Below are 24,941 nucleotides of genomic sequence, written 5' to 3'. Positions count from 1 at the left end.
ATGGCACTAATGCTAATGTTAGTTTGGGAATTCCCATTTTGGCCCCATTACGGTGTTTTCCTGTGTTTGCTTTTACTTGGAAGAATCTACCATTTCATTTCGCTTCCTAATATCAGAGAAGTCTTTGACCAAAAAGCTGCCCATCAAACAGAAACAAAGAGCCCAATTCTTCAGGGGTGAAATTCTAGAGAGTAGATTGCCCCGAATTGTTTAGCCCTCACAAGCAAAGGTAGACTATTCAGATGGATATAGCCTCTCTTTTCCTCTGTCACACAGATTCATTTACTTTGGTTAATACATATCTCAAGGGAAAGCATCACAAATAAAACAGGGAGAGACAGATAATTATGTATGTAACACAGTAATAATTATGTCCACAATAACCAACTTAGAACAACAAGCTTTCTTGCCATGTATTCGAATTTATCAACAAAAGACATGCAACTCAAATGTTTTCAAGTATCAAGACTCAATCAAAGCCCAAACAAAAGAGTTTTCCCTAAACCGAAAATACGATTAAAGACTGCCACCCCGTAGTGCAAGCACCAGATGAAGGACAGAGCCCCCCTCAATGTTGTAGTCTTTAGCTGTTTTGTCGTCTCCAAGCTGCTTGCCAGCGTAGATAAGCCTGCAAACAGTTGTAAAATAAATTAGATCTTTGAAGCAAATATTACATTACAAATCATTAAACATCAAAAACATTCTCCTGACTTGTTTAGTTGGTCATTAAACATGCCCAAACGATGCCTTAATAGGAGCTGTCAAGTATAAAATTAATAAAAATAACAATGTTGCAGATGCTGTGCCATTTCAAATAACATGAGCTAAGAAGACAAACAATAATGGCATGTTTACTAATCCGGAATTGGAATTCTCATCAGGAATTGAATTCCACTTTTGAGGATTCCTACGTTTACTTCACATAATGGAATTGAAAAGTAAGTGGGACCCACGCAAAATTAGGAATTGAATTCTGAATTTTGGAGGAATTCAATTCCGGAATTGGAGGTGGTATTCTAATTCCTGGAGAATTCACCCCTTAGGAATTCATCTTTTTTACCCATTATATCCTCACACAATTTTCAAATTTCCAAATATGCCATCTACTTTAAACAAAAAATGTGGACATTTTAGTAATTAGTACCACTCCTACCCCAATTCCATATGGTTTAGTAAACAACTTCAATAGGAATTCGGAATCTAACTCCCCTCAATCCATATGGTTTAGTAAACAACTTCATTAGGAATCCAGAATCTAATTCTCCTCAATCCAACTCCTCCTCAATTCAATTCATCCTCAATTCAATTCCCCCTAATTCAATTCCGGATTAGTAAACATGCCATAAGAGCTATGTAAGATTCAATAACAAGAAGGCCGTGCAATTTCAAATCCCCAAGATTTTGAACCATCTCTCACAAAAAATTCAAAACATATGTTGAATCACACAAGGAGACAATAACCAATTCAAACTAGAAGCAACTAAAATATCCCAAATAGGAGTACAAACAAAAGTTATATGTTGACAACCTATTATTTTGAACAATCTCACCCACTGGAAAAGAAATTCTCAGTGCTATAGAGATAGAGAGTGTAGTTCATGAATCAAAGCCTTTAGAAGTAAAGAAATAATGAGTCGGTAAAACATCCAACACTAAAAAGACAAAATGGGCCAATGGGTTCCCACCACAGTGGTGGTGGATTCCCCCTCCCCCCATGGCACCCAGTATCGAACCCCAGTGGGGTTTTCTTTCCTCCAGTGTAACCCAAAAAATAATAAAAAAGGGCACTAAGTTCATGCATACTCACCGCCCAATTTTAATGCAAACACACATAGCTAGATCAAGGGAAAAGCAATAATCTCAGTACATCGATTTTTTAATTCATCAAATTTACTCTAGTCATAAGAAATTCCATTACCACATGCAGCAAAACCCAAATAATATTATATTTACATGAAAAATGGCATGAGATATAAATACACTGTGAAGTGAAATGATTAACATCTAATATATACTGATGAAAAGACAATGAAAACTCAGAAATAACTTGAGTTCAAGCAACACATTATTTTAGTGAAATAGAATATAATAACAAAAGAAAATATACCTTTGTTGCACTGGAGGAATTCCCTCTTTCTCCTCAACCCTTTCCTTGATCCGGTCAATGGTATCATTTGGTTCAATATCAATCTCAATTTCTTTCCCAGTAAGAGTCTTCACCTTAATCATAGTTCCTCCCCTCAGCCTCAAAACAAGGTGAAGCGTTGACTCCTTCTGGATGTTATAATCTGCAAGAGTTCGGCCATCCTCCAATTGCTTACCAGCAAAAATCAATCTCTGCTGGTCAGGAGGGATGCCTTCCTTATCCTGAAAACAAATATCTATGAGTTACCATGCAATTCCATGACAAAAAAGAATAATAAATCCCTTTGATGCATATAAAGGTAAACGGAAGGAAAGACAAATTGCAAAAAGAAAAGTACATATCAAAGACCGAAACATCATATGATTTCCGGATTTTAAATCCAATTCGCTTACAAATTTCTACTAAGCTGTCTGGGTGATTAAGGTATTTTTCCATGATTCCGTAAAAATGCATAATTGATTAGCTCTTTGTGATGAAAAGTTGTTCTTTAATAGATAAATCTACAGTTCATTAGTATTAGTTCAAGACAGAGGACACTCTGAAACTGTTTGACATCGTGTTTATCAATCAGTTCCCCAGTTCTGTATAAATTACTACACAAGTCTGCTTATATGGATTTCTTGTACTGCAGAATGGTAATGATAGTAACAGAATTATGCAATAACCTTACAGAAACAATCTCATTTCACAAAACTAATGTCATAAAGGCTTAATCATACAATTAGGAATGAAAAGTTATATGGGAAAGACGAAACGCAAATAAACAATAACTACTCAACCCATTGGATGACAGCAAAGGCCTAGTTTTCTGCAAAATTTTCAGTTGTACTTTTCCTTGCCAAGAACAATAAAACTAAACAAACTCAGAAAATCAATAAATTTTGTACTCAATAAAATCCAGCGCACCAACAGCTCAAATTAGAAACCCTAACCCTCGCTATAGAATTGTTCCAACATATATATACACACACAATCACAAACTCTGATACAAATATTAACCAAACCGAATAACAAAATCATAATACAACAACAACCGAATCTTAACTAGAAACCGAAACCCTAATTATATCGCGATGAAACGCTTCCATAAAATAAAGTTGTTCCTTTAAATGAATCAAATAAATACATGAGACGAAAACTCAAATTAGAGAGAGATACAGTACCTGGATCTTGGCTTTCACATTGTCGATGGTGTCGCTGCTCTCAACCTCAAGAGTGATGGTCTTCCCAGTTAGGGTTTTCACGAAAATCTGCATGTTCTCTTTGGTTTTTGGTCTCACGGAGGGGGAGGGAGAGAGAGAGAGGGTTTGATGATTTTGACTTGGAAATCAAAGGGAATAAGGGCTTTTCTTTATCCAAGCAAAAAGTGGAATATATATGTAACAAAAACAAATCCTGAATTCGAGTGTGATTTGGAAAATGAGAAAGTGTGGACCCCACGTTTGAGATTCTCCACTTTGCATTGGTGTTGGATTGGGTGGTTCCTGCTTTTTCAGGCTGTATTCAATTGGGATTTTCACGATTTTTAAAAAAGTTTAAAAATTCAGATATATTCAATCAAGATTTTAAAGAAGTGTAATAAAATATTTGTTTTAAGTGAGTGATTTTTATAAAGTTGATAAATTCTTAAATATTTTCATAGAGTTTAGAAAAGTCACTAGTAAATCGACAAGGGATCTAGGTCATTTGCTTGTTTTTTATCTATTATAATCTGCTTGACTTTTCTTCTGGGTACGCCACCTCATTAAAATTTAATCTAAAAGACTTTAAGTTGACACATTATCTTTGAAATATAACCCAATTTTCTCATAATTAAAAAAGAAAAAAAAAATGCCCTAATTGAACTAACAGGAACTTAACACCGTTAAACTTCTCTCTACACCACGTCATCCCTCCTCCCATTTTCCTATTGTTCTACCCTTTTTTTTGTTTGCTTCTCCATAGTTTTGTTTTTCTAATTCTCTTTTCTCTACAGTAGCACGTCATCCCTCCCCCTCTCTTACTATTTTAATTTTTTTTTTCCTTTTACTTCTCTATAGATTCTCCACCTTATTGCACATGTATTTTATGATAAACATAATTTTCATAATAATGAATCATCTTTTGACGTGTCATCAACTCAGAATTCCTCTCCACACTCTTATCCTCTGTCATGATTATGTTATGCACTATTATTAAACTATTGTTATATAGTTATCTTTCTGCTGTAAGCTATTATTGTATAGTCATCATTATGTCTCTTGTAAACAATATTTTTATGACAATCAATACACACGCCTTGCATCCAAGGCTTTCAACTCATCTCAATATTATTCCTTCATGGTATCAGAGCTTCAGTGACTCACGTCTGTTTTTTTTCCAGTCCTTATAATCTACTCATCTTTCATTGCACTTGCTATTATGGCTTCCTCCTCTGCTACTGTGACTGCTTCTGCTTCTTCTTCTCTTTCTAGTAACCATATACACACATATGTCTCTAATCTTCTGTTCATCAAGCTTGATCGTAACAATTATCCCCTATGGTTAGCCCAGATTACTCCCATCCTTAAAAGTCGTGGTCTCATGCAATTTGTAGATGGCACTAGTAAGTGTCCTTCGGCTTTTTTCCAAGTTACTGATGAAAAAGGCACAACTTCTGAAGTTGTCAATTCTGCATATGAAGAATGGATTCAAACAGATCAAATGGTCCTCAGTTGGATCAACGCTTCCCTCACACCGACCGTTTTGGGTACGGTTGTTCGCTCCACCTCTGCTCGTGCCACTTGGTTATCACTTGCAAACCGATATGCTTCCCCATCTCACAACCGCATTCTTCAATTATGTAGTGAGCTCTTGCGCACCTCTCGTGGTGATCTTTCTATATCTGACTTCTTGGACAAATTAAATGGAATTGTTGATAGTCTTTCTCTTGCTGGGCATTCTGTTCCTGATAGTGACTTGATTTCTATCATCATGAATAATGTCGGACCCCTATATGAGACCACCGTGAGCTCTACCCAGGCTCGCGAATCTCCCATTTCGTATCATGATCTTGAAGCTCTCTTGTTGAGCGCAGAACGTCGTCTTCATGCTCAAGGAGTTGTTGCTCCTGATGCCACTCCTCAAGCTTTGTACGTTGGTCGTAGTAGCGGATTTTCCGGTCGTGGTGGCTTTCATGGTCGCGCTACTTCTGCTGGTTTTGGTGTTAGTGATTCACATCCGTCGATCGTAGTGGTTGTGGTTCCTTTTCTCCTTAGTTCTGGTAGCAGGTTTTCTAGCCGCTCTCCGTCCATTCTTGGGCAGTGTCCTTCCTCCTCATCTCCTTATGTTGCTGGCCGGTCTTCCACATGCCGAATTCTCTATCAAATTTGTAACCACCCCGGCCATTCTGCTATCGACTGTTACAATCGCATGAACTTGGCTTTTGAAGGACGTCTACCTACTCAGACACTCTCGGCTATGGCTTCTAATCCACGTCTACCTACTCAGACACTCTCAGCTATGGCTACTCCAGCCTCTTCGTCCTCTGATCCTCGTGCATGGTTGTTGGATACAGGCGCTAATGCTCATATTACCTCAGACCTTGGTAACCTTAATCTATCTCATGACTATCGTGGTGATACTGTTGGTGGTGTTGTTTCCGGTACAGGTTTGCAAATTAAAAAAATTGGTTCATCTATTTTTACTCACTCTTCCCACCAATTTACCATTAATAATATTTTGTATTCTCCTAACGCCTCCACCAACATTTTATCCGCTCATCAATTTAGTAAAGATAATAATTGTTACTTTCTCATCTTTCCCAATTTTTTGTGTGTGAAGGATCTCAAGACGGGGAAGACGCTTTTCCAAGGCTCGAGTAACAGTGGTCTCTATCCTGTTTATCTTTCGCATTCCTTTTCTCAACATCCGTTTGCTTTTCATGTTGTCAAGATTGATGCTCCTGTTTGGCATGCTCGGTTGGGTCATCCATCTCCTCCTATTTTGCATCGTTTATTTCCTAATTTACCATCTTTAGGTTCTCATGTTTTGGATTTTTGTTCGTCTTGTCCCTTGGGAAAAGCTACTAAACTTCCCTTTCATTTGTCCAAATTTGTTACCCCTTTTCCATTTCAGTTGATTCATTCTGATGTTTGGTCTTCATCTATTTTATCTATTCAAGGATTTAAGTATTATGTTCTTTTCGTGGATGATTTTTCTCGGTATTTTTGGTTGTTTCCTTTAAAACATAAATATGAAGTCTGTGATGTTTTTATTAAATTTTATGCTTATGTTCTCACTCAATTCTCTTCTACTATCAAATCTTTTCAAATAGATGGTGGGGGCGAATACACTAATCATAAACTTAAAGAATTTTTTGCTAGTAAAGAAATTGAACATCGCATTTATTGTCCCCACCATCCTAAACAAAATGGACTTGCCAAACGCAAATATCGTCATTTAGTTGATACAGCTTTAACTCTCCTTGCTCATTCTTCCATGCCATCTCAATACTGGGGTGAAGCCATTTACACCGCTCTCTATTTAATAAATCGACTTCCCACTAAGGTTTTGCATTTTTCTTCTCCTTACGAAAAGTTATTTCAACGTGCTCCTGTTTATGACTCCCTCCGTGTTTTTAGCTGTGCATGCTATCCTTATTTACATCCTTACAGCCAACACAAGTTTAATTTTCGATCCACCTAATGTGTCTTTTTGGGATATTCATTAAATCATAAAGGTTATCGTTGCTTAGATATCTCTACTCGTCGTGTGTATTTGTCTCGTCACGTTACTTTTGATGAAAATTCTTTTCCTTTTAAAGAGATCACTATGAATCAGGCTACGGAAGCATCCACTCCCACTAAGGTTTTGCATTTTTCTTCTCCTTATGAAAAGTTATTTCAACGTGCTCCTGTTTATGATTCCCTCCGTGTTTTTGGCTGTGTATTCTATCCTTATTTACGTCCTTACAACCAACACAAGTTAAATTTTCGATCCACCCAATGTGTCTTTTTGGGATATTCATTAAATCATAAAGGTTATCGTTCCTTAGATATCTCTACTCGTCGTGTGTATTTGTCTCGTCACGTTACTTTTGATGACAGTTCTTTTCCTTTTAAAGAGATCACTGTGAATCGGGCTACGGAAGCATCCACTCCACCTTCACTACCTTTATTTTTTACTGATATCCCTTGCCCATCTCAACCTTTACCCTCTATTCCTACCAATTCCTCTCCTTTACCTGAACAATCTCCCATTCCTAGCCCATCTCCCCCTACACCTCCTCCCTTACCATCTTCTCCCTTACAAGTCTACCGTCGTGACCCTCATCGTCATGTTCTCACCTTTCCTCCACCTAACCCATCTCTCCCCACTCTCTCTCAACCTATATCTTCCATACAGACTCCACCAACCACATATACTCATCCTGTGGTCATAAGAGGTAAAATGGGTGTTAGCAAGCCTAATCCCAAATATGCTCTTTCTGTTCATTCTCATGTTAATATTGTCGAGCCGAGTTCTTTTACACAGGCAAATCAGCATGTTGAGTGGCGACAAGTCATGGGAGCGGAAATTAATGCCTTGCAAAAGGATGGTACATGGACTCTCGTACCTTCTCAACCGCATATGAATATTCTTCCTAATAAATGGGTCTTTCGAATTAAGCGGAACTCTGATGGGTCTATTGAGCGATATAAGGCAAGGTTAGTTGCCAATTGGTTTCATCAACAGGAAGGTCTTAACTATGGTGAAACATTTAGTCCGGTTGTTAAGCACTCCACTATTCGATTGATTCTTGCTCTTGCTGTTAGTTTTGAATGGCCCGTTCGCCAACTTGACGTTCAAAATGCATTTCTACATGGCTCTCTTTATGAAGATGTGTATATACAGCAACCCAAAGGCTTTGTTGATCCGGATTTTCCCCATCATGTATGTAAGTTGCAACGTTCTTTATATGGGCATAAACAGGCACCCGGGGCTTGGTTCTCATGTTTTTCCTCTTATTTGGAGGAATTGGGGTTTGAAGCTTCCATTGCAGATTCTTCTTTATTCACCTATCATTCTGGATCACTTATTATTTACTTACTCATTTACGTGGATGACATTCTGATCACGGGCAATGATCCAACTTTCATTACCCAATTACTTGCCAATCTTGGGCGACTTTTCTCTATGAAGGATTTGGGCTCTCTTCACTATTTTCTTGGCATTGAGGCCGATCGGACCAAGGACAAGTTATTTCTTTCCCAATCTAAATATGCTCATGATTTGCTGCAATGTACTCACATGTTGGATGCCAAACCTGTCTCTACTCCAGTAGCCCATGGTCGTCGTCTCAGTCTCCATGATGGTGAGCCTTTGAAAGATCCTACTCAATATCGAAGTGTTGTCGGTGCTCTTCAATACTTAACTCTCACTCGACCTGATTTGGCCTTTGCCGTCAATCAAGTGTGCCAATACTTGCATTGTCCAACCTCTACTCATTGGATGGCAGTTAAACGGATTCTTCGCTACTTGAAATTCACCTTCTCACATGGTTTGTTTTACACACCTGGCTCCCTCACTCTTACTGCATTTTATGATGCGGATTATGCAGGTGATCCCGATGATCGAATCTCCACTGGCGGTCATTGTATTTACTTGGGTCCCATTCTTATTACTTGGAGTTCGAAAAAGCAACGGGGTGTGTCTTGTTCAAGTACAGAAGCCGAATATCGTCAACTGGCCTATACGGCAACTCATCTTTCCTGGGTTCGCTCCTTATTCAAAGATTTGTGTCTCTCTCTCACGTGTCCCAAGCTCTGGTGTGACAATCTCAGTGCCATTTCCCTTGCAGCAAATCCTATTTATCATACTCGCACACGACATGTTGAAGTCGACTATCATTATATCCGTGAAGAGGTGGTTCGTAAAGAGATTGATGTAAAATATATCTACACTTCTGATCAGATTGCAGATGTGTTTACTAAAGGATTGTCTATTGCTCGCTTTTCTACCTTCGTGTCCAAGCTTCCGGTTTGTCCCCCACCGTTCAGCTTGCGGGGGTGTGATAAACAGATTCTGCATAATAATGAATCATCTTTTGACGTGTCATCAACTCAGAATTCCTCTCCACACTCTTATCCTCTGTCATGATTATGTTATGCACTATTATTAAACTATTGTTATATAGTTATCTTTCTGCTGTAAGCTATTATTGTATAGTCATTATTATGTCTCTTGTAAACAATATTTATATGACAATCAATACACACGCCTTGCATCCAAGGCTTTCAACTCATCTCAATATTATTCCTTCATTTTATCTCCTCCCTTTCTTTTGTAAAACGTCTTTGCATCCCCTTTTTTTGTTTGATTTCGTGGGCACCTTTATTCTTTTCGAAACAAAAAACTGATCTTCCTATTATTTTATTCTTTGTTTTTTTCGTTCTCCGAAATTTTGTTGATTTTGATGATTCTTGTTGTGGGAATATGATTTTCTTAGTAAGAATTGTATGTTATTTTATGATGGAGTTGAGCGTAGCCATCTCTCTGCTTTCTAACATGCCGCTCATTTGACTTACCGCGAAAGACCACTGTATGCACCAAATCATCGCCATCTTCGACGCAAGATATCATGTCTAATTCAAGTGACTCCATATATTGAGCTTGGAAGTCCTCAAATATCGCTTAGCGTTAAGCACTCTCTCAAAATGCATGAAAAACTGCACCACATCATGGTCCACATTCAAATACTCTTTTAAGGTAGCATTAAAACTTTCACTAATTTGCGTGGTCTTCACTCTTGCAGAACAAGACCACTTACAGGAGTGAAGACCACACAAATTAGTGAGTGAAGACCATCGATGCATCTTGATCAGTAAATAAGGTTTTTGGGGCCTTCTTAGACATGGCTTCCAAAAATATTTCAAACAATCATATAAATGAAAGAGTAGTCTCATCATATAACAATGCTGCCTCAAAAATAGCAATCTCGTGATGATGATTAAATCCCACAAACACTCCAATTGGACAATTTGCTTCATTAGTTTTATATGTGGTGTCAAAACACACAAAATCACCAAATTGACCATAATCAACAATCATCTTAGCATCAGCCCAAAATATATTTGTAATTTGCTCATCACAATCTAATTGCATAGCGTAAAAAAATGTGGGGTTTTCCAATGCTTGATTCTGAAAATATTTTAGTAAGCTTCCTACTTCTCCATATGCCAATTTTCTTTGCCTCTTGGTGACAAAACCTGGCTCTTCGGCCATATTCATTGTAAAACTCATATGCAAATTGTTCTGAAACAAACTCCATACCATCTCTTGGCTTATAATCTAAGTCACCTTCACCAATAATCGTTGCATCAATTGAATTATTCATTCTCAATCTATGAACAAACACAATAATGTTTAATATATGGTACAATGATTATAGTCAAATTTATATTTATAAATTAAATATGAGAACTGAGGTAGATGACAACAAAAGCATTGAAGTCCAACCCAAAAGCCATAAACACACAGAAAATAAAAAAAGAAAGATAAAGAACGTACAACTCACAAATATTACTCAAAACAACTTCGTAGCCACCACGACCACCAATGTCACATCCCGAGATCGGCTCCGCCGTAGCACAATATTGTTCGCTTTGGGCCCCCCTCTATGTCCTCAAGGTTTTGTTTCTGGGAGCTCACGAGCAACTTCCCAGTAGGTCACCTATCTTGGGATTACTCTAGCCCCAACTCGCTTAACTTCGAAATTCTCATGAATCCGAAGCCAGTGAGCTCCCAAAAGGCCTCGTGCTAGATGGAGGTGGGCATGTACATATAAGGCACATCACCCCCTCTCCATTGGTCGATGTGGGATGTTACAATTCACCCCCCTTAACTTCCTAATGGGTCACCCATTCTGGGATTGCTCTAGCTCCAACTCGCTTAACTTCGAAGTTCTCATGAATCTGAAGCCAGTGAGCTCCCAAAAGGCCTCGTGCTAGATGGAGGTGGGCATGTACATATAAGGCACATCACCCCCTCTCCGTTGGTCGATGTGGGATGTTACAACCAATTAGTGTCCATTCAAAAAGATGGTGGAGAAGTTGCAGCAATTGAAACGAAGAAAACAAGAGATGAGTAAAACAGTATGAAAACCTCTAGAGAAAGGAAATATAAAAAATTAAAAATTAAAAAAAAACTATACAATTGCAGAGACTTTTTAGAAGAAGAAGAGAGAAGAGATAAAATACTTGTGCAATAAGGTGGAGGAAGAGAAAAAAAAAAGTAAAAAAAAAAATAGAAGAAGAAGAATAGAAGAGTAAGAAAGGGGGAGAAGGGATGACGTGTTGTATACATAAGCTTAACGATGTTAAGTTCCTGTTAGTTCAATTAGGGTTATTTTTGGTTTTTTATTATGAGAAAATTGGGTTATGTTTTAAAGATGATGTGTCAACTTCAAGTCCCTTGGATTAAATTTTAATGAGGTAGTGTATCTAGAATAGAAGTCAAGCAGATCATAGCAGAGAAAATACAAGCAGATGATCCATATCCATTGAGAAAACTTTTGCTATTAACAATTAACCTTAAAAATATACAAAAGGCATTCATTTAATAAGCTTTCTAAAATCATTAACTCTACCTCCAAACTTCTAGAGATTTTTTAAAAGTGACACCACCAAACTTATAAATATGTTTAAAAGTCACAATCTCTAGACTTTTATAAATATTTTTTAAAAGTCACAATTTAAAGGAGTAGGTTATTGCAAGTGCTAATAGAAAACTCTGATTCTCAATATATGACCACTTGTCTGCAAGTTAAAGGCTATTTTTAGTAGTTTATTTATTTATTTTATATATAATTTTTGAGAATAATGTATTTGTAATTTATTTATTTTGTGTTTTTAAACTAAGTGTTTGAGACATCTCCCTTTATATATAGAATAGATATAATAGATAATAATTTTCATAAAATTATTTTTATGGCTCCATCTAAACTCACATTTTTTAAGCGAATGAAATTGATACAAGCCTAGTGCTATTATTACTAAAGCAAAATTATAGCTCTAGTCCCTTAAATAAGACCCCACTTTACGTTTTTGGGCTCGTTTGGTACATAGGACTGTCTTGGCATGGACTATGCTTAGGAACTGTCTTGGCTTGGCTTGACTTGGTCTAAGTTGAATAACACTTATCCTGCGTTTGGTGTACATTTGGACTAGGACTAGATTATTATTATTTTTCAAAACTATCTATGTATATGCATATATGTATATATGTATAAATACATGTATTATGTATGTGTACATATGTATTTTATAATATATGTGACATGTATGTGTATATACATGTATATATGTATATTATAAATAATATAAACATATGTGTGTATATATATATATATATGTATGTATTATACCCATGTATATATATATACATACATTATACATATATAATATATGTGTATATAGGTGTATATATGTATATTATAATATATACATGGGTATAATACATACATATATATGTATTTTATAATATATATATATATATATATATATATATATATATATGTGTGTGTGTGTGTACAGTATATATATGTGTGTGTATGTATACTATAATACATACACGGGTATAATATATACACATATATGTATATATACGTATATATATATATGTATTATAATATATAATATATATTACATATATACACGTATGCTATTATTATAATATTAATATATATATATATATATATGTGTATATGGATATATTATAATAATAATATATATGTATATATGTATATGTATATTATATATATTATATATGTATATATGTGTATGTATATATATACATATATACATATATGATATATTTATGTGTATATACATGTATATATGTACATTATAGTATATGTGTAAGTAAGTTCAATAATAATAATATATGTTATTAATTTTACAATATAATATATGTATTTTATATATTGGTGAGCATTGAGACTAGCTAATCCTCCCTTTCCACATGGGATTAGTAGTCCTCTCCTAAGGAGGTGTTTTTGGTGGGCCTGGTATTAGCAATTTCATATAAGACTAGGATTAAATAAAACAAATATGGTACTAAATTTAGTTCAAGCCAGTTTAAGCCAATCCTGTGTACCAAACGAGCCCAAACTCCAGAAATTGTTACGGTCATCCTTCAATTAAATATTGCGTTACACCACTCATCCTTTCCGTCAATTCTGTTAGTTTTTTCGTCAAAATTGATCCCATGTGATGCACATGATATCTTTATGAGAGGCAAAAAAGACTTTTACCCAGCTATTATCCTCACCACTTCTCAGCCCAACCGCACGCCACTCTCTCCCCCAAAAACCACCCCTCCCTTTACCTCACCAACCCAGCCTCTTAATTTGAGAACTAAACACTAATGGTCAAATAGAACGCAGCCAAACAACAATTCAGGATGCAAAACAGTAAATTGGGAAATTCATCTATATCTATAAAGCAAAAGGCAGAGAATGGTGAAACATTCAAAATACCAGAAAATGCCCTTGGTTAATGCAAACATTAAAAATTAAAATTATTAATTAAATGAGGATAATATGGTAAATTCAAACTTTTTCATATTAAAAAAAATTTAAATTAAAAGAAAAATCAAATAATGGATCCTATTTTTATGGAACACAACTACCCATTATCTTTTTTAATTCTAAAATAAATTTTGAATTTTTTTAAAAAAGCCTCTCGCAAGTGCGGAAGCACGTGCAGAGAGGCTAGTATCAAATATTTATTAGATAAATAAACTAATTAAAAAATAAACCCCAGCCCCGTACCCATCCCCACTTACCGTCCCTCAAGTTTATCACTGCACCCACCCCACCTCAAATCAACAGCTTCCACAGCGGTTCTAGAGACCCGGATACGCCTTTCCACAGCCATTGTATAATTTTAAGTGATATGAGAACACGTCTTCTTCAAATATAGTTCATATTACTAGTTATTAGATATTTGACTCAATCAGTATATTTGCCATTTGCAACATGGATGAAATTGCAATCAACAAAATTATACAGGTGCGGTGATTAAATTCTTAGGTGCATATAGAATTTCCCAATATAGATTCAATCGAATTGGATACAATGAACGCAAGGGACTTGTAGCTTAAGTGATTAAGAGCATTTACTCATGCACCCAAGGTCCTAAGTAGGACCGGTCTAATGATTTGGGATGTCCTAGGCAGGGCCGGTCCATTGATTTTGGAGGCCTTAGTAGAAATAAAAATTGAAGTCTTTTATGTTCAACACTTGCCTTATTTTGAACAAAACATAAAATAAAAAGTTTCAAGCTTAGGTGCTAAGTTTCTAGGTTATGTCAAAGAGACCCAATATATGAAAGTAAAGAAATAAAGCCGAAAAAGTATGAGTTACACACATAAAAGGCCTTTTTGCTACTATAACTCTTGGGCTAAAAAGTTTTGTAGGAGGCCCCACTTTTTCGAGGCCTTGTGCTGTCGTCCAGCCCGCATACCCTATGGGCTGGGCCTCGTCCTAAGTCCGATTTTCCCTCACTATCACTTGTGAAAAAATAAAATGAATTCGATTAATTTATGCGAAGGGCTAGTCTTGCTTGGGGACCAAGTTGTGTAGTTTACGGTAATAGAATTTGTTGGCTGGAGACGGCTAGTCTTGCTTGGGGGTTACGGAAAAAAAAACTTGTCCGGGAAAGAATCACTGCTTTGCATACAAATTTTCTCCTTTTCGGATAAAACATTCCTTTTTTAATTTTGGTGAGATTGGTTTTCCTATTTTCACGTGAAAAACAAAACGGTTTCATAAAGAGGCAGGTTCCAAACAAGTCCTTTTATATATTGAGTTTCTCAACCAACAATCAAACCCTCGGGCACTCTTTTCTCTCTCTGATCAATTAAAATAACACAAACAAGCTCTGCCTTACAATCTGCTACCAAAGCTTGGAAGCTCCCTTCGTCCACTGTAAGCCTCCAATTCATTTTCAATCTCTCTCTCTCTCTCTCTCTCTCTCTCTCTCTATATATATATATATATATATATATATATGGATGAATGTGTTTGCTTATCATATAGTGATTTTTCAGGGCCAAAGTAAAAGAACAAAAGAAATTGCAATATAGTTATTGTTTTAATGAGTTTTGGTTAATATAATTTGTATAATAATTCAAGTAAGGTGTTAAAACATTTTGTAAATTTGAGAATTATGTCTGGTGTGTTGATTTTGTTTCCGAATCAGTTGTTTGCTATTTGGTTTTTTCAATTTTCATGAATTGGGTTTTGCTTGTAATGAACAGGAAGATAAACTTTGAGGCTGATTTTCGAAGCCGTTTCGCATAATCAACCAAACAGATTCTTGTGATTTTCTCTCGACCTGTTTTAGTTTGTTGTAGGACAGAATGGAATCGAGGTTCTGGAACCAGGTTTGTACTTCACCTCTGTAGTTGGATCAATGTTTCTTCTTAACTCCTGGATTCTACATTTTGATGAAATGTTAAGAAGCATGTTATGTGCTAGTTCCTTGTTTTCTTTATTTTTTAATAAAATTTTCATGTGTCATTTTAGACTGGTAGTGATTCGGAGGATGCTGATAGTGAGTATGATGAGGAGGCTGAAGCCACAAGCGTTGAGACTTCCAAACAGATTGACAACAAATACCGCACCAATGTGCTTCCCGACGATGAATCTGAGGATGAGAAGCGTGTTGTTAGATCGGCGAAGGACAAACGTTTTGATGAGATGAGTGCCACTGTTGACAAAATAAAGAATGCAAAGAACATAAATGACTGGGTGAGCATGCAGGACTGCTTTGACAAGATGAACAAGCAGCTTGAGAAGGTGATGCGTGTGACTGAGTCTGAAAAAGTACCGTCTCTGTACATCAAAGCGCTTGTTTTGTTGGAGGACTTTTTGGCTCAGGCTCTTGCAAATAAGGATGCTAAGAAGGATGCTAAGAAGAAGATGAGTAGCAGCAATGCCAAGGCCTTGAACGCTATGAAACAGAAGCTGAAGAAGAACAATAAGCAGTATGAGGATTTGATTAGTAAGTACAGGGAGAATCCGGAGCAGAGCGAGGAGGAAGGGGGGGCAGAAGATGAGGAAAGTGAGAATGAAGAGACAGATTCTGAAATTGAGGATCCGAAAGATATTGCGCTTTCGGTCAGTGGAGATGGTGATGAAGAGGAAGAAGGTGATGGGGACAATGAGGATGGTTGGGAGAAGAAAATGAGTAAGAAGGATAAGCTCATGGACAAGCAGTTCATGAAGGACCCTAGTGAGATCACATGGGATATGATTAACAAGAAATTCAAAGAGGTTGTGGCGGCTCGGGGCAGGAAGGGAACTGGAAGGTTTGAACAGGTTGAGCAGCTTACCTTCTTGACAAAGGTTGCTAAGACCCCGGCACAGAAGCTTGAGATTCTTTTCAGTCTTGTTTCTGCTCAGTTTGATGTGAACCCTGGTCTCAGTGGGCACATGCCTATAAATGTGTGGAAAAAGTGTGTGCAGAATATGCTTGTTATACTTGATATTCTGGTGCAATATCCTAACATTACGGTGGATGACATGATTGAGCCTGATGAGAATGAATCCCAGAAGGGACCGGATTATAACGAGACAATCAGAGTCTGGGGAAACTTGGTGGCCTTTGTGGAAAGGATAGATACTGAGTTCTTCAAGAGCTTGCAGTGCATTGACCCTCACACCCATGAGTACATTGAAAGACTCAGAGATGAACCTATGTTTTTGACTCTTGCTCAAAATGTTCAAAAGTATCTAGAGAAAGCTGGAAGCTTTAAAGCTGCTGCAAAGGTGGCCCTAAGGCGGGTTGAGCTCGTGTATTATAAACCGCAAGAAGTTTATGCTGCCATGAAGATATTGGCAGAGCAGACAGAAGATGGTGAAACTGGTGGTGAAGGCCAGGAGCCTAAAGCAGTTGAGGAAAGTCGAGGTCCACCTGCATTTGTTGTAACTCCTGAGCTCGTTCCGAGGAAACCCACTTTTACTGAGAGTAGTTGGGCCTCGATGGATATTCTAGTTTCCCTCATATACAAGTATGGAGATGACCGGACAAAAGCTCGAGCAATGCTTTGTGACATTTACCACCATGCTCTCCTGGACGAGTTCTCTATCGCCCGTGACTTGATGCTAATGAGTCACCTGCAAGATAGTATCTCGCATATGGACATTTCTACCCAAATACTGTTTAATAGGGCAATGGCACAACTTGGTCTCTGTGCATTTCGGAGCGGACTGATCCCTGAAGGGCATAGCTGCCTTTCTGAGCTATATTCTGGTGGAAGAGTAAAAGAGTTGCTTGCACAAGGTGTCTCCCAAAGTAGATATCATGAGAAAACTCCTGAACAGGTACCAATTCTTTTGTTTTGTTTTTCTATAGAGTTATTCTCTGTGTTTTCCTCGTACTTTCTTTAAGCTCTGAATTCATTAGGCTGATGATATAGATTTATAATCAAAATTCCACAAGCAGGCTCTAAGGGGAAAACCCTTAAACAGATAACTAATTAATCCAGAACTAGCTGGAGGTCATATGTTGTCAAACAGATTTACCAATATTAATGTTCTTATGTCCCATTTGAAGAATTTTTTTAAGCAGATGTGACCTAAATTTTTTTGTCAGATCGATGTGATACTTTCGGTTTGGTCAGACTCGATCCCAAGGAAACTCCTGATGTGTTTTTACCTTAGGAGTGAATTGATTTCATTTTTGAACTACGTGATGGGGAAATGGCTGCATGTTGTTCTTGCAAAGGAGTATATATATTGCATTTCTCTGCTTCTGTGCCTTTTGTGTTTGTCTATAGTCATTGAAACGCAAAACTTTGAATGTTCTTTGAGTTAACTGATTCCACAAGTTGTAAATTTGATTCCCTGCCACAAGATTAGCTTAGTTTCCGGTGTTACAATTATGAAACGATAAGGGTGCTGCTCTTTGTTAAATTGCAATTTAGCATAATCTATAAGATTCTTAAGAAACAAACCAAAGGATTTGACGAAGCAAATTGGTTAAACAAGCCATTCGAGGGAAACAACATATTCTGAAAAGCTGAAACCATAAACAGAGCATTTTGATTGGAGCCTAAGAAATCTTAAATTAGATTTTCTGTGCTGACTTATTTAGTTATAGTAGATAATAGTAATGTTCTATGTCTAATTTGCTATCAACTCTATTTTATAGAACTGAACCCCCCTAATCTTTTTGTTTCTTTGTTTCTGTTTTTATTTTTCAGGAAAGGCTGGAGAGAAGACGACAAATGCCGTACCATATGCACATAAACCCTGAGCTCCTGGAGGCAGTTCATTTGATATGTGCCATGCTGCTAGAAGTGCCTAATACGGCAGCTAACATCCACAATACAAAGCGCAGAGTGATTAGCAAGACGTTCAGGCGGTTTCTTGAAATGAATGAGAAGCAAACATTCACAGGACCCCCTGAAAATGTCAGGGATCATGTAATGGCAGCTACCAGAGCCCTCAGCAAAGGTGACTTCGGAAAGGCCTTTAAGGTCATCAGTTCCCTTCATGTCTGGAAGCTCCTCAGGAAGAACGAGAGTGTTCTTGAGATGCTCAAGGCTAAGATCAAGGAGGAGGCTCTGAGAACTTACCTCTTGACCTACTCCCCCGCATACAAGACTTTAAGTTTGGCACAGCTCACCCAGATGTTCGAGCTCTCAGAGGCGCAGGCTCATTGCATTGTGAGCAAGATGATGATCAACGATGAGCTGCGCGCTAGTTGGGATCAGCCGACACACTGCATTGTTTTCCATGATGTTGAGCATACTAGGCTGCAGGATCTAGCTTTCCAATTGACTGAGAAATTGTCAATCATTGCAGAAAGTAACGAAAGGGCAACCGAATTGAGGATAGGCGGCGGTGCTATAGAGCCTTTGAGGCGTAGGGACAGCCAGGACTATGGGGCTGGAACAACTGCAGCGAGTGGCAGGTGGCAAGATAACTTGTCATACACGCAAGGAAGGCAAGGTGGGGCCTCCGGGCGCACAGGATATAGATCAATGGCATATGGTCAAGCTGCAGGCGGGTATTCAAGGGATCGAACAGGCACAGGCCAGTACCGGGGAACAGGTCACAACGCGCGGTATCAAGATGCTGCGTATGGAGGGTCAGGGAGGGCTGGATATCAAGCTGGTTCATCTGCAAGGGGGTCTCAGATGGATACTTCAACCCGTTTGGTCAGTCTAAACAGAGGAATTCGTGCTTAAGGAAACATAGCATAAAAGCAAGGCTGAAATTTTTTCCCCCTTGGAAACTTTTGTTCTTTATCGTTTGAGGTTATTCTAGAGGCTTAAGTTGGAGTTTTTTGTGTTTTCTTTTGCTTATTAATAATAAGTTGCCTCTTTAGTTTTGTGCCTGACCAGATTTTTATTTGATTTTTGTTTTGCCATCAGAAAGACAATTTTTTTTTTCTCTCTTTCTTTTACACCAGAAAACTACCAGCCCTTCCACCAAATGTAACAACATCCCCATTGTATCTAGTGCAGCAGCTTGAACTAAGCAGAAGAGGCATAGCTTATTTTATGAGCTTTGCATTTAGTAAGTTTTCACAAAGTCTAAATGGTTTCCAAGGGTCACTAGCTGATCCACAATTCTGCAATTCCCAAAGTAATTGCCATTCAACAAGTTGTTATCCCACCCATGCATCCCCCACATTTCTTCTTCATACGGCATCATATACACAAAATACGTCATCAGGTGTGCACATGTTATAATTCAACACATACGACATTAGATACACATAATAATTTAACTATCTAGTTTATTAACGATTGCAAATTAAACCATATTCGATAATTTTAGACCTAGTTGCAACTTGCAATAATTAATAAACTACAAGGTGTAATTAAAAAAACTTTCGTGGAAAACACATCAATTTTTTTTAAAATTTTTTTTATCTGAAAACCCAGATCAACAATATAATTTAGGAAGAAGTATAATGAATAAAATAAATATTAAAAAGCAAACCCCTCCCTCCTTTTATATTTTTCTTCTCATGTTATCAGTCCTTGAAGAAGGCACGCGAATCTCCCTCTCCGCAACATGAGCAGAAATCACCTCTTGAAACTCTGAACGAAAGGTGAGGTTTTAGCATCTTCCTCAGTGAGGCCAAGAGAGAACTTGGCGATGAGGGTTCCGGTTATGGCGAATCCAACCAGGAACGCCCAGTTCCGGTTCCATTCTCGCTCGAAGAAAATCGACCACGGATTGAACTTACCTCATTTCTGATTTTCTCTTTCCTTCTCCGATTGCTCTCTCTCTCTCTCTCTCTTCTATAGCTTTATATTTGTTTTCTGAGTTAAAGGTTTAATTTTCGAGTGACATAATTATCTTTTTTCTCTTTCAGTAAATCAATTGCTTCTGTGCATCAAATCCCAATTTCAGTTCAGCTGCCGGAGTAGGTTTTTTGAGTTCAGGCAAGTTTGCTTTGTGTATAATTTTACATTTTTATTGTTATGAATTTCTGATTTTAGTTTGGGAATAGATTTATTTTATTTTATTACTATTTATTGTTTCTTATGACAAGGTCTTATGCTAATGTAAAAAATTTATAACAATACGTTGCAAATTTCACATTCTATCAGCAGCTAATACATATGGAGGTGTGGATTTAATTTATGGGATGGTTTCGGGTTCCCTGTAATCTTTAGAGAATGTTTTGTTTATGGCATTTTTAAATGGGCTTGATTTTTGGTTTGGTAGAATGCATTTGATTGTGGTTGGGTGATAGAGTGGTGGAGATGCAGATGGAGGTGCGGGTACTTTGTCTCTGTTAAAAGGAAATTGCAGGTTTATGGTTTGGTTTAAACAATTGTGACTGTGTGTTCGCTTTAGGTGTCAGTGTCGTGATGCAAAGGAGACTGTGTTTCTAGGTTTAAATTCTGTGTTTCTATGTACATAATTGGGTGATTTCTTAATATTTCTATTAGGTTATTTTAGTTTGTTTTCTGTTTGATTTGGAGAGCTGCGCTTGGCATGATTGTTTTCTTTAAACTTGGTTGATTTAGGTTTGGCCAGAAGGTGCTGGCAATGGCTACAGCGACATATCCACCACCACCACCGTATTATAAGCTCTACAAAGATTACTTGCAAGATCCCAAATCAGCTCCGGAGCCACCCCCTCCAATTGAAGGGACATACGTTTGCTATGGTGGCAATTACACTGTGAGCTTTTCTCATTCTTTGCATTCTTCCTGTCAAAATTTATATAAACTGTGTATTTTGATTTCTGAAAGTTGCTTTTGTCACTCGTGACTGGATGCTAGAAGTTTTGGTGAAAAGTAAAGTTTGTTGAATTTACTGTTTGAAGAATGTCATCTCTCCTTTATAGCAGTTGCTTTAGCCAGGAATGTCAAATATGTACCTTTAAAGTTGTTGGCTTTGAATGTTGAGTTTGGATTATCCTCTACAAAATATGTGTAATTCTATAATTTACCGTGTTGATGTTATCAATGTATGATTTCTTTGTTTTCCATCTCTTCTTAATTAATTTTATCTTTTTTATATAGACTGATGACATTCTTCCGAGCTTGGAAGATCAGGGAGTGCGTCAACTGTATCCAAAAGGCCCAAACATTGGTATGTCTCCCTCCATTCTAGTTTTAATTATTTGTATTATCATGTGAAATTACTGCTTTTGAAATTTAGGAATTAATGTGAACATTTTCTTGCTTCAAGCATTGTTGCAATCATCATTTATTGCAGTTTCTTCTTAGCATTGGTTGAATTATCTTATTATTATTTATCATTTTTATAAACTAGTTAACTATAATTTTCTTTGGAAAGTTGTTAGCAAAAGAGAGGTTTTCTCTGCTAAGTTAGAACACAGTTACTAGACTGAGAAATTTTCTCTTGGTTACAGTTATCTACAACTTTCTTGGTTACAGTTACTCCACATTTCTGATTGATTGGCATAGTTTTCTAGGCTATGGCATATATCCAATCTCAACTAGAAAATGTTGTCATGCATGATAGATCAGACGTTACAACTAAAATATGATCCCTTAATGAGCCTTCTTTAGTGCAATACAAATGTCCTCTCTAGAAAGGAGAAGAATGTTAGGGGGTATGTATCATCTGGTTTGCAGAGTATGATTTGATTCATAATAATTAACAAGAAACAAATAAGAACTGCATGCGCGCATGCGTGTATGTCTGTGTTTATTCTAGTGTTTTCTTTTTTTATATTTGTATTTTTTGTGCATATGCATGCGTTTGTTTTTTGCCTCTAAAATGTTTTATGCTTCTCTGACAAAAATTGTGATCCTTCTTAGATTTTAAGAAGGAACTGAGGTCACTTAACAGAGAATTGCAGCTGCACATTTTGGAGCTGGCTGATATTCTTGTAGAGAGACCATCACAGTACGCGAGGAGAGTGGAAGATATATCTCTTATCTTCAAGAACTTGCATCATCTTCTCAACTCATTGCGTCCCCATCAAGTAAGATAGTTTTGGGTCTTAGAATGCGCTGTATTGGTTTGTATTTGAGGTTCTTTATTTTGTAATGTATTTTATCATACAGGCTAGGGCAACGCTAATTCACATTCTAGAACTTCAGATACAACGTCGTAAACAAGCTGTGGAGGATATAAAGAGGTATGCTTTCAACAATTACTGAAAAGATTTGTGGTCTGAGGCTGAAATGTTTTGCTTTTTTTTTTCCAAAACAGTTGAAAGAAAATTTCTCTGCCCTTTGATCATTTAAATGAATAGCTTATATAGCATTTTATTTAGAGTAAAATTGCTTGAGTCTGCTAGGCTATTCTTTTGGTGCATTGTAGAAGTTGTTATAGAAAAACTCCCCTGTTCTTGTATGTGAGGCATCGAAATGTTGATATTTAGTTTCTTGCAACTTTGAATTATGAGGTTAAAAGCAAAAAGTGGTGTGTGCGTGGTCAATGTAAGAGTTCGAAGATGCATATAAATTCCTTAAATATACTGGTACTGTGACTGTGTAATCAAACTGCCATGTGGATTGGATGTTACGTAATTTCTTGTGACTATTTGCTTCACTTTCTGGTTTAGGAGGAGAGAAGAAGCACAGAGACTTCTCAAGGAGTCTATTGGAACGTTGGAGGACACCGGCGCATCTTTTGTGCTAAAATAAGGGAGTGTGCTCATGTTCGTTCTGCCGCCGATTGAAGCCTCGAGGACAGTTGCATCTTAATACCTTCATCATGCTTTATGTATTAGAAAAATTATAGGTTCAATTGTCATTGTACTCAGAGTAAAAGCAATTTGATAGCGTGCATGATAGTGTTCTCTCTTGCTCTGCTGCTCTGAAATTCTTATTTACCGATTGGCAAAGAAGAAAACATTGTTTCGACAAAGTCAATAGATCATTGCAAGAACCCTAGAATACACTAGCGGAACTAGGACAAAGGCTACCGTGGGCTGTAGCCTAGGGAGGTTTTGGGGATAAACAAAAATCAAACCTATATATTTGCCTTCTTTTAAATATAGCACACTATGTATTAACCTATTAAAATCCAAAACAAATCTAATTCTGTATGAATTTAGTTGCAGGGCAACAATAAAAATACACATTAAAATAGGTATGTTTTCAATTATGTTGTTGAACATATTTTCATTTTGATAATATGTGGTTTTTGGTTGTATTTAATATGTATTTGTTTTATGTTAAAGTTTTTTGGAAATTGTTAGGGGCTAGCTCCAATTGTTGAGACCATTTACCATTGCACTTCAAGTCTTAAGTTCGATTGCCCCTACTCCAATATTGTTTATCATAAAATAATCTTATTGAAAAATAGTCAATGAAACTATGAACTTGCATGATTTATATAATTTAATAATGTACACTTCTATTTCTCAACAACAACAAAAACTATAGAAACTGTACGTACATAAATTAACGATAATGAAATTTTTAGCTAGCCAGTCCACCATTGAAAAATCATAGTTCCCTGTTGCTAGAATATGTTCAATAAATGGATCGGTGGGATGGGCGGCAAACAGGAAGATGAAATGATGCACTATGAGATGGGACAGGTCCGTTTTTGACAAGTTTTAATCGATCCTTGACATTAAAAATGCGAAACAGGTGGAGTCCACATGAATATGATGCAAGGTCTTGTCCATTTACAAAGTGGACAATGGACAAAGCATATAATTGCCCCAAAAAGGGGAATATTAAACTAGCTATTAATTTAGTGATATTTATCACCGCATCATAGGGTTTATGTCAAGTTTGAATTCGTTTATTGCAAATTAAAAAATATATGTGGTTTAAGTCAATTCATCAGGTAGTCTTTCGGTCTTCTTGCACGTAAGTTCGATCATGTGCAACATTGTACGAAAATTGATCGATGTCCATGTTGGTAGGCCCTGTATTAGACGTCATGTTTAATGACTAAACCATGTTATACAACCTACTTTTCTTCATTTCCAAGTTCCAACTTACATGGTGTAAGCATGCTCATATTACATTGTTTCGTTATAAACGTGTCGATGGCCCATCGATGCGTGTTCGTTGAGAAATACTAGTTAGGAAGAAAGTTGGGTAACGCTTGTGTTGTAGGAGCAAAGGCTTGAAAGAAGAACATAAATTTGGAATTTAGATAAAAGTCATTACTTTTAAATTGACATGCACCTACACTTTTGTTTGGATTCATTAAAATATATAAATTTAAAATCTTTTTGCGAAAAAAAGTTGGAATTTTGAAGTCATAAATTATAAATTTAAATTTTATCTAAATAGTTGCCATTTCTAAAAGTTCAAGAGCTATAATTTTAAGAGAATTAAAATAAAATAAAAACACATATACCACCACTTTATCATGAGT

At 36.8% G+C, this 24,941-nt stretch overlaps 3 protein-coding genes and 1 pseudogene across 3 annotated transcripts; 2 read left to right on the top strand and 2 right to left on the bottom strand.

Moving 5' to 3' along the window:
* Positions 1 to 336: 336 nt before the first annotated feature.
* On the bottom strand, positions 337 to 3,503 carry LOC110749083 (ubiquitin-NEDD8-like protein RUB2). Its single transcript, XM_021949107.2, has 3 exons — positions 3,310 to 3,503; positions 2,108 to 2,367; positions 337 to 628 (listed from the first exon to the last, which is right to left on the bottom strand). Exons 1-3 carry the CDS (start codon positions 3,400 to 3,402, stop codon positions 517 to 519), a joined length of 465 nt encoding a protein of 154 aa, XP_021804799.1. The 5' UTR covers positions 3,403 to 3,503; the 3' UTR covers positions 337 to 516.
* Positions 3,504 to 14,922: 11,419 nt separating this feature from the next.
* LOC110749088 (eukaryotic translation initiation factor 3 subunit C-like) lies at positions 14,923 to 19,943 on the top strand. The gene is made up of 4 exons (XM_088244357.1): positions 14,923 to 15,074; positions 15,407 to 15,532; positions 15,675 to 17,474; positions 18,356 to 19,943. Exons 2-4 carry the CDS (start codon positions 15,509 to 15,511, stop codon positions 19,343 to 19,345), a joined length of 2,814 nt encoding a protein of 937 aa, XP_088100483.1. The 5' UTR covers positions 14,923 to 15,074; positions 15,407 to 15,508; the 3' UTR covers positions 19,346 to 19,943.
* A 188-nt stretch (positions 19,944 to 20,131) lies between these two features.
* On the bottom strand, positions 20,132 to 21,115 carry LOC110749070 (ATP synthase small subunit 6, mitochondrial pseudogene; annotated as a pseudogene).
* LOC110749096 (mediator of RNA polymerase II transcription subunit 7a-like) lies at positions 20,148 to 23,473 on the top strand. Its single transcript, XM_021949117.2, has 7 exons — positions 20,148 to 20,217; positions 20,485 to 20,554; positions 21,146 to 21,302; positions 21,647 to 21,716; positions 22,412 to 22,578; positions 22,661 to 22,734; positions 23,164 to 23,473. The coding sequence occupies exons 3-7, from the start codon at positions 21,168 to 21,170 to the stop codon at positions 23,243 to 23,245; spliced, it is 528 nt and encodes a 175-aa protein (XP_021804809.2). The 5' UTR covers positions 20,148 to 20,217; positions 20,485 to 20,554; positions 21,146 to 21,167; the 3' UTR covers positions 23,246 to 23,473.
* The last annotated feature ends 1,468 nt before the right edge of the window (positions 23,474 to 24,941 follow it).

Source organism: Prunus avium, chromosome 7 (genome assembly GCF_965620075.1).
Source record: "Prunus avium chromosome 7, drPruAviu1.hap1.1, whole genome shotgun sequence".
Classification (NCBI taxonomy): domain Eukaryota; kingdom Viridiplantae; phylum Streptophyta; class Magnoliopsida; order Rosales; family Rosaceae; genus Prunus; species Prunus avium.
The sequence above is the reverse complement of the archived record's forward strand: the minus strand, read 5'-3'. Positions and strand labels throughout refer to the sequence as shown.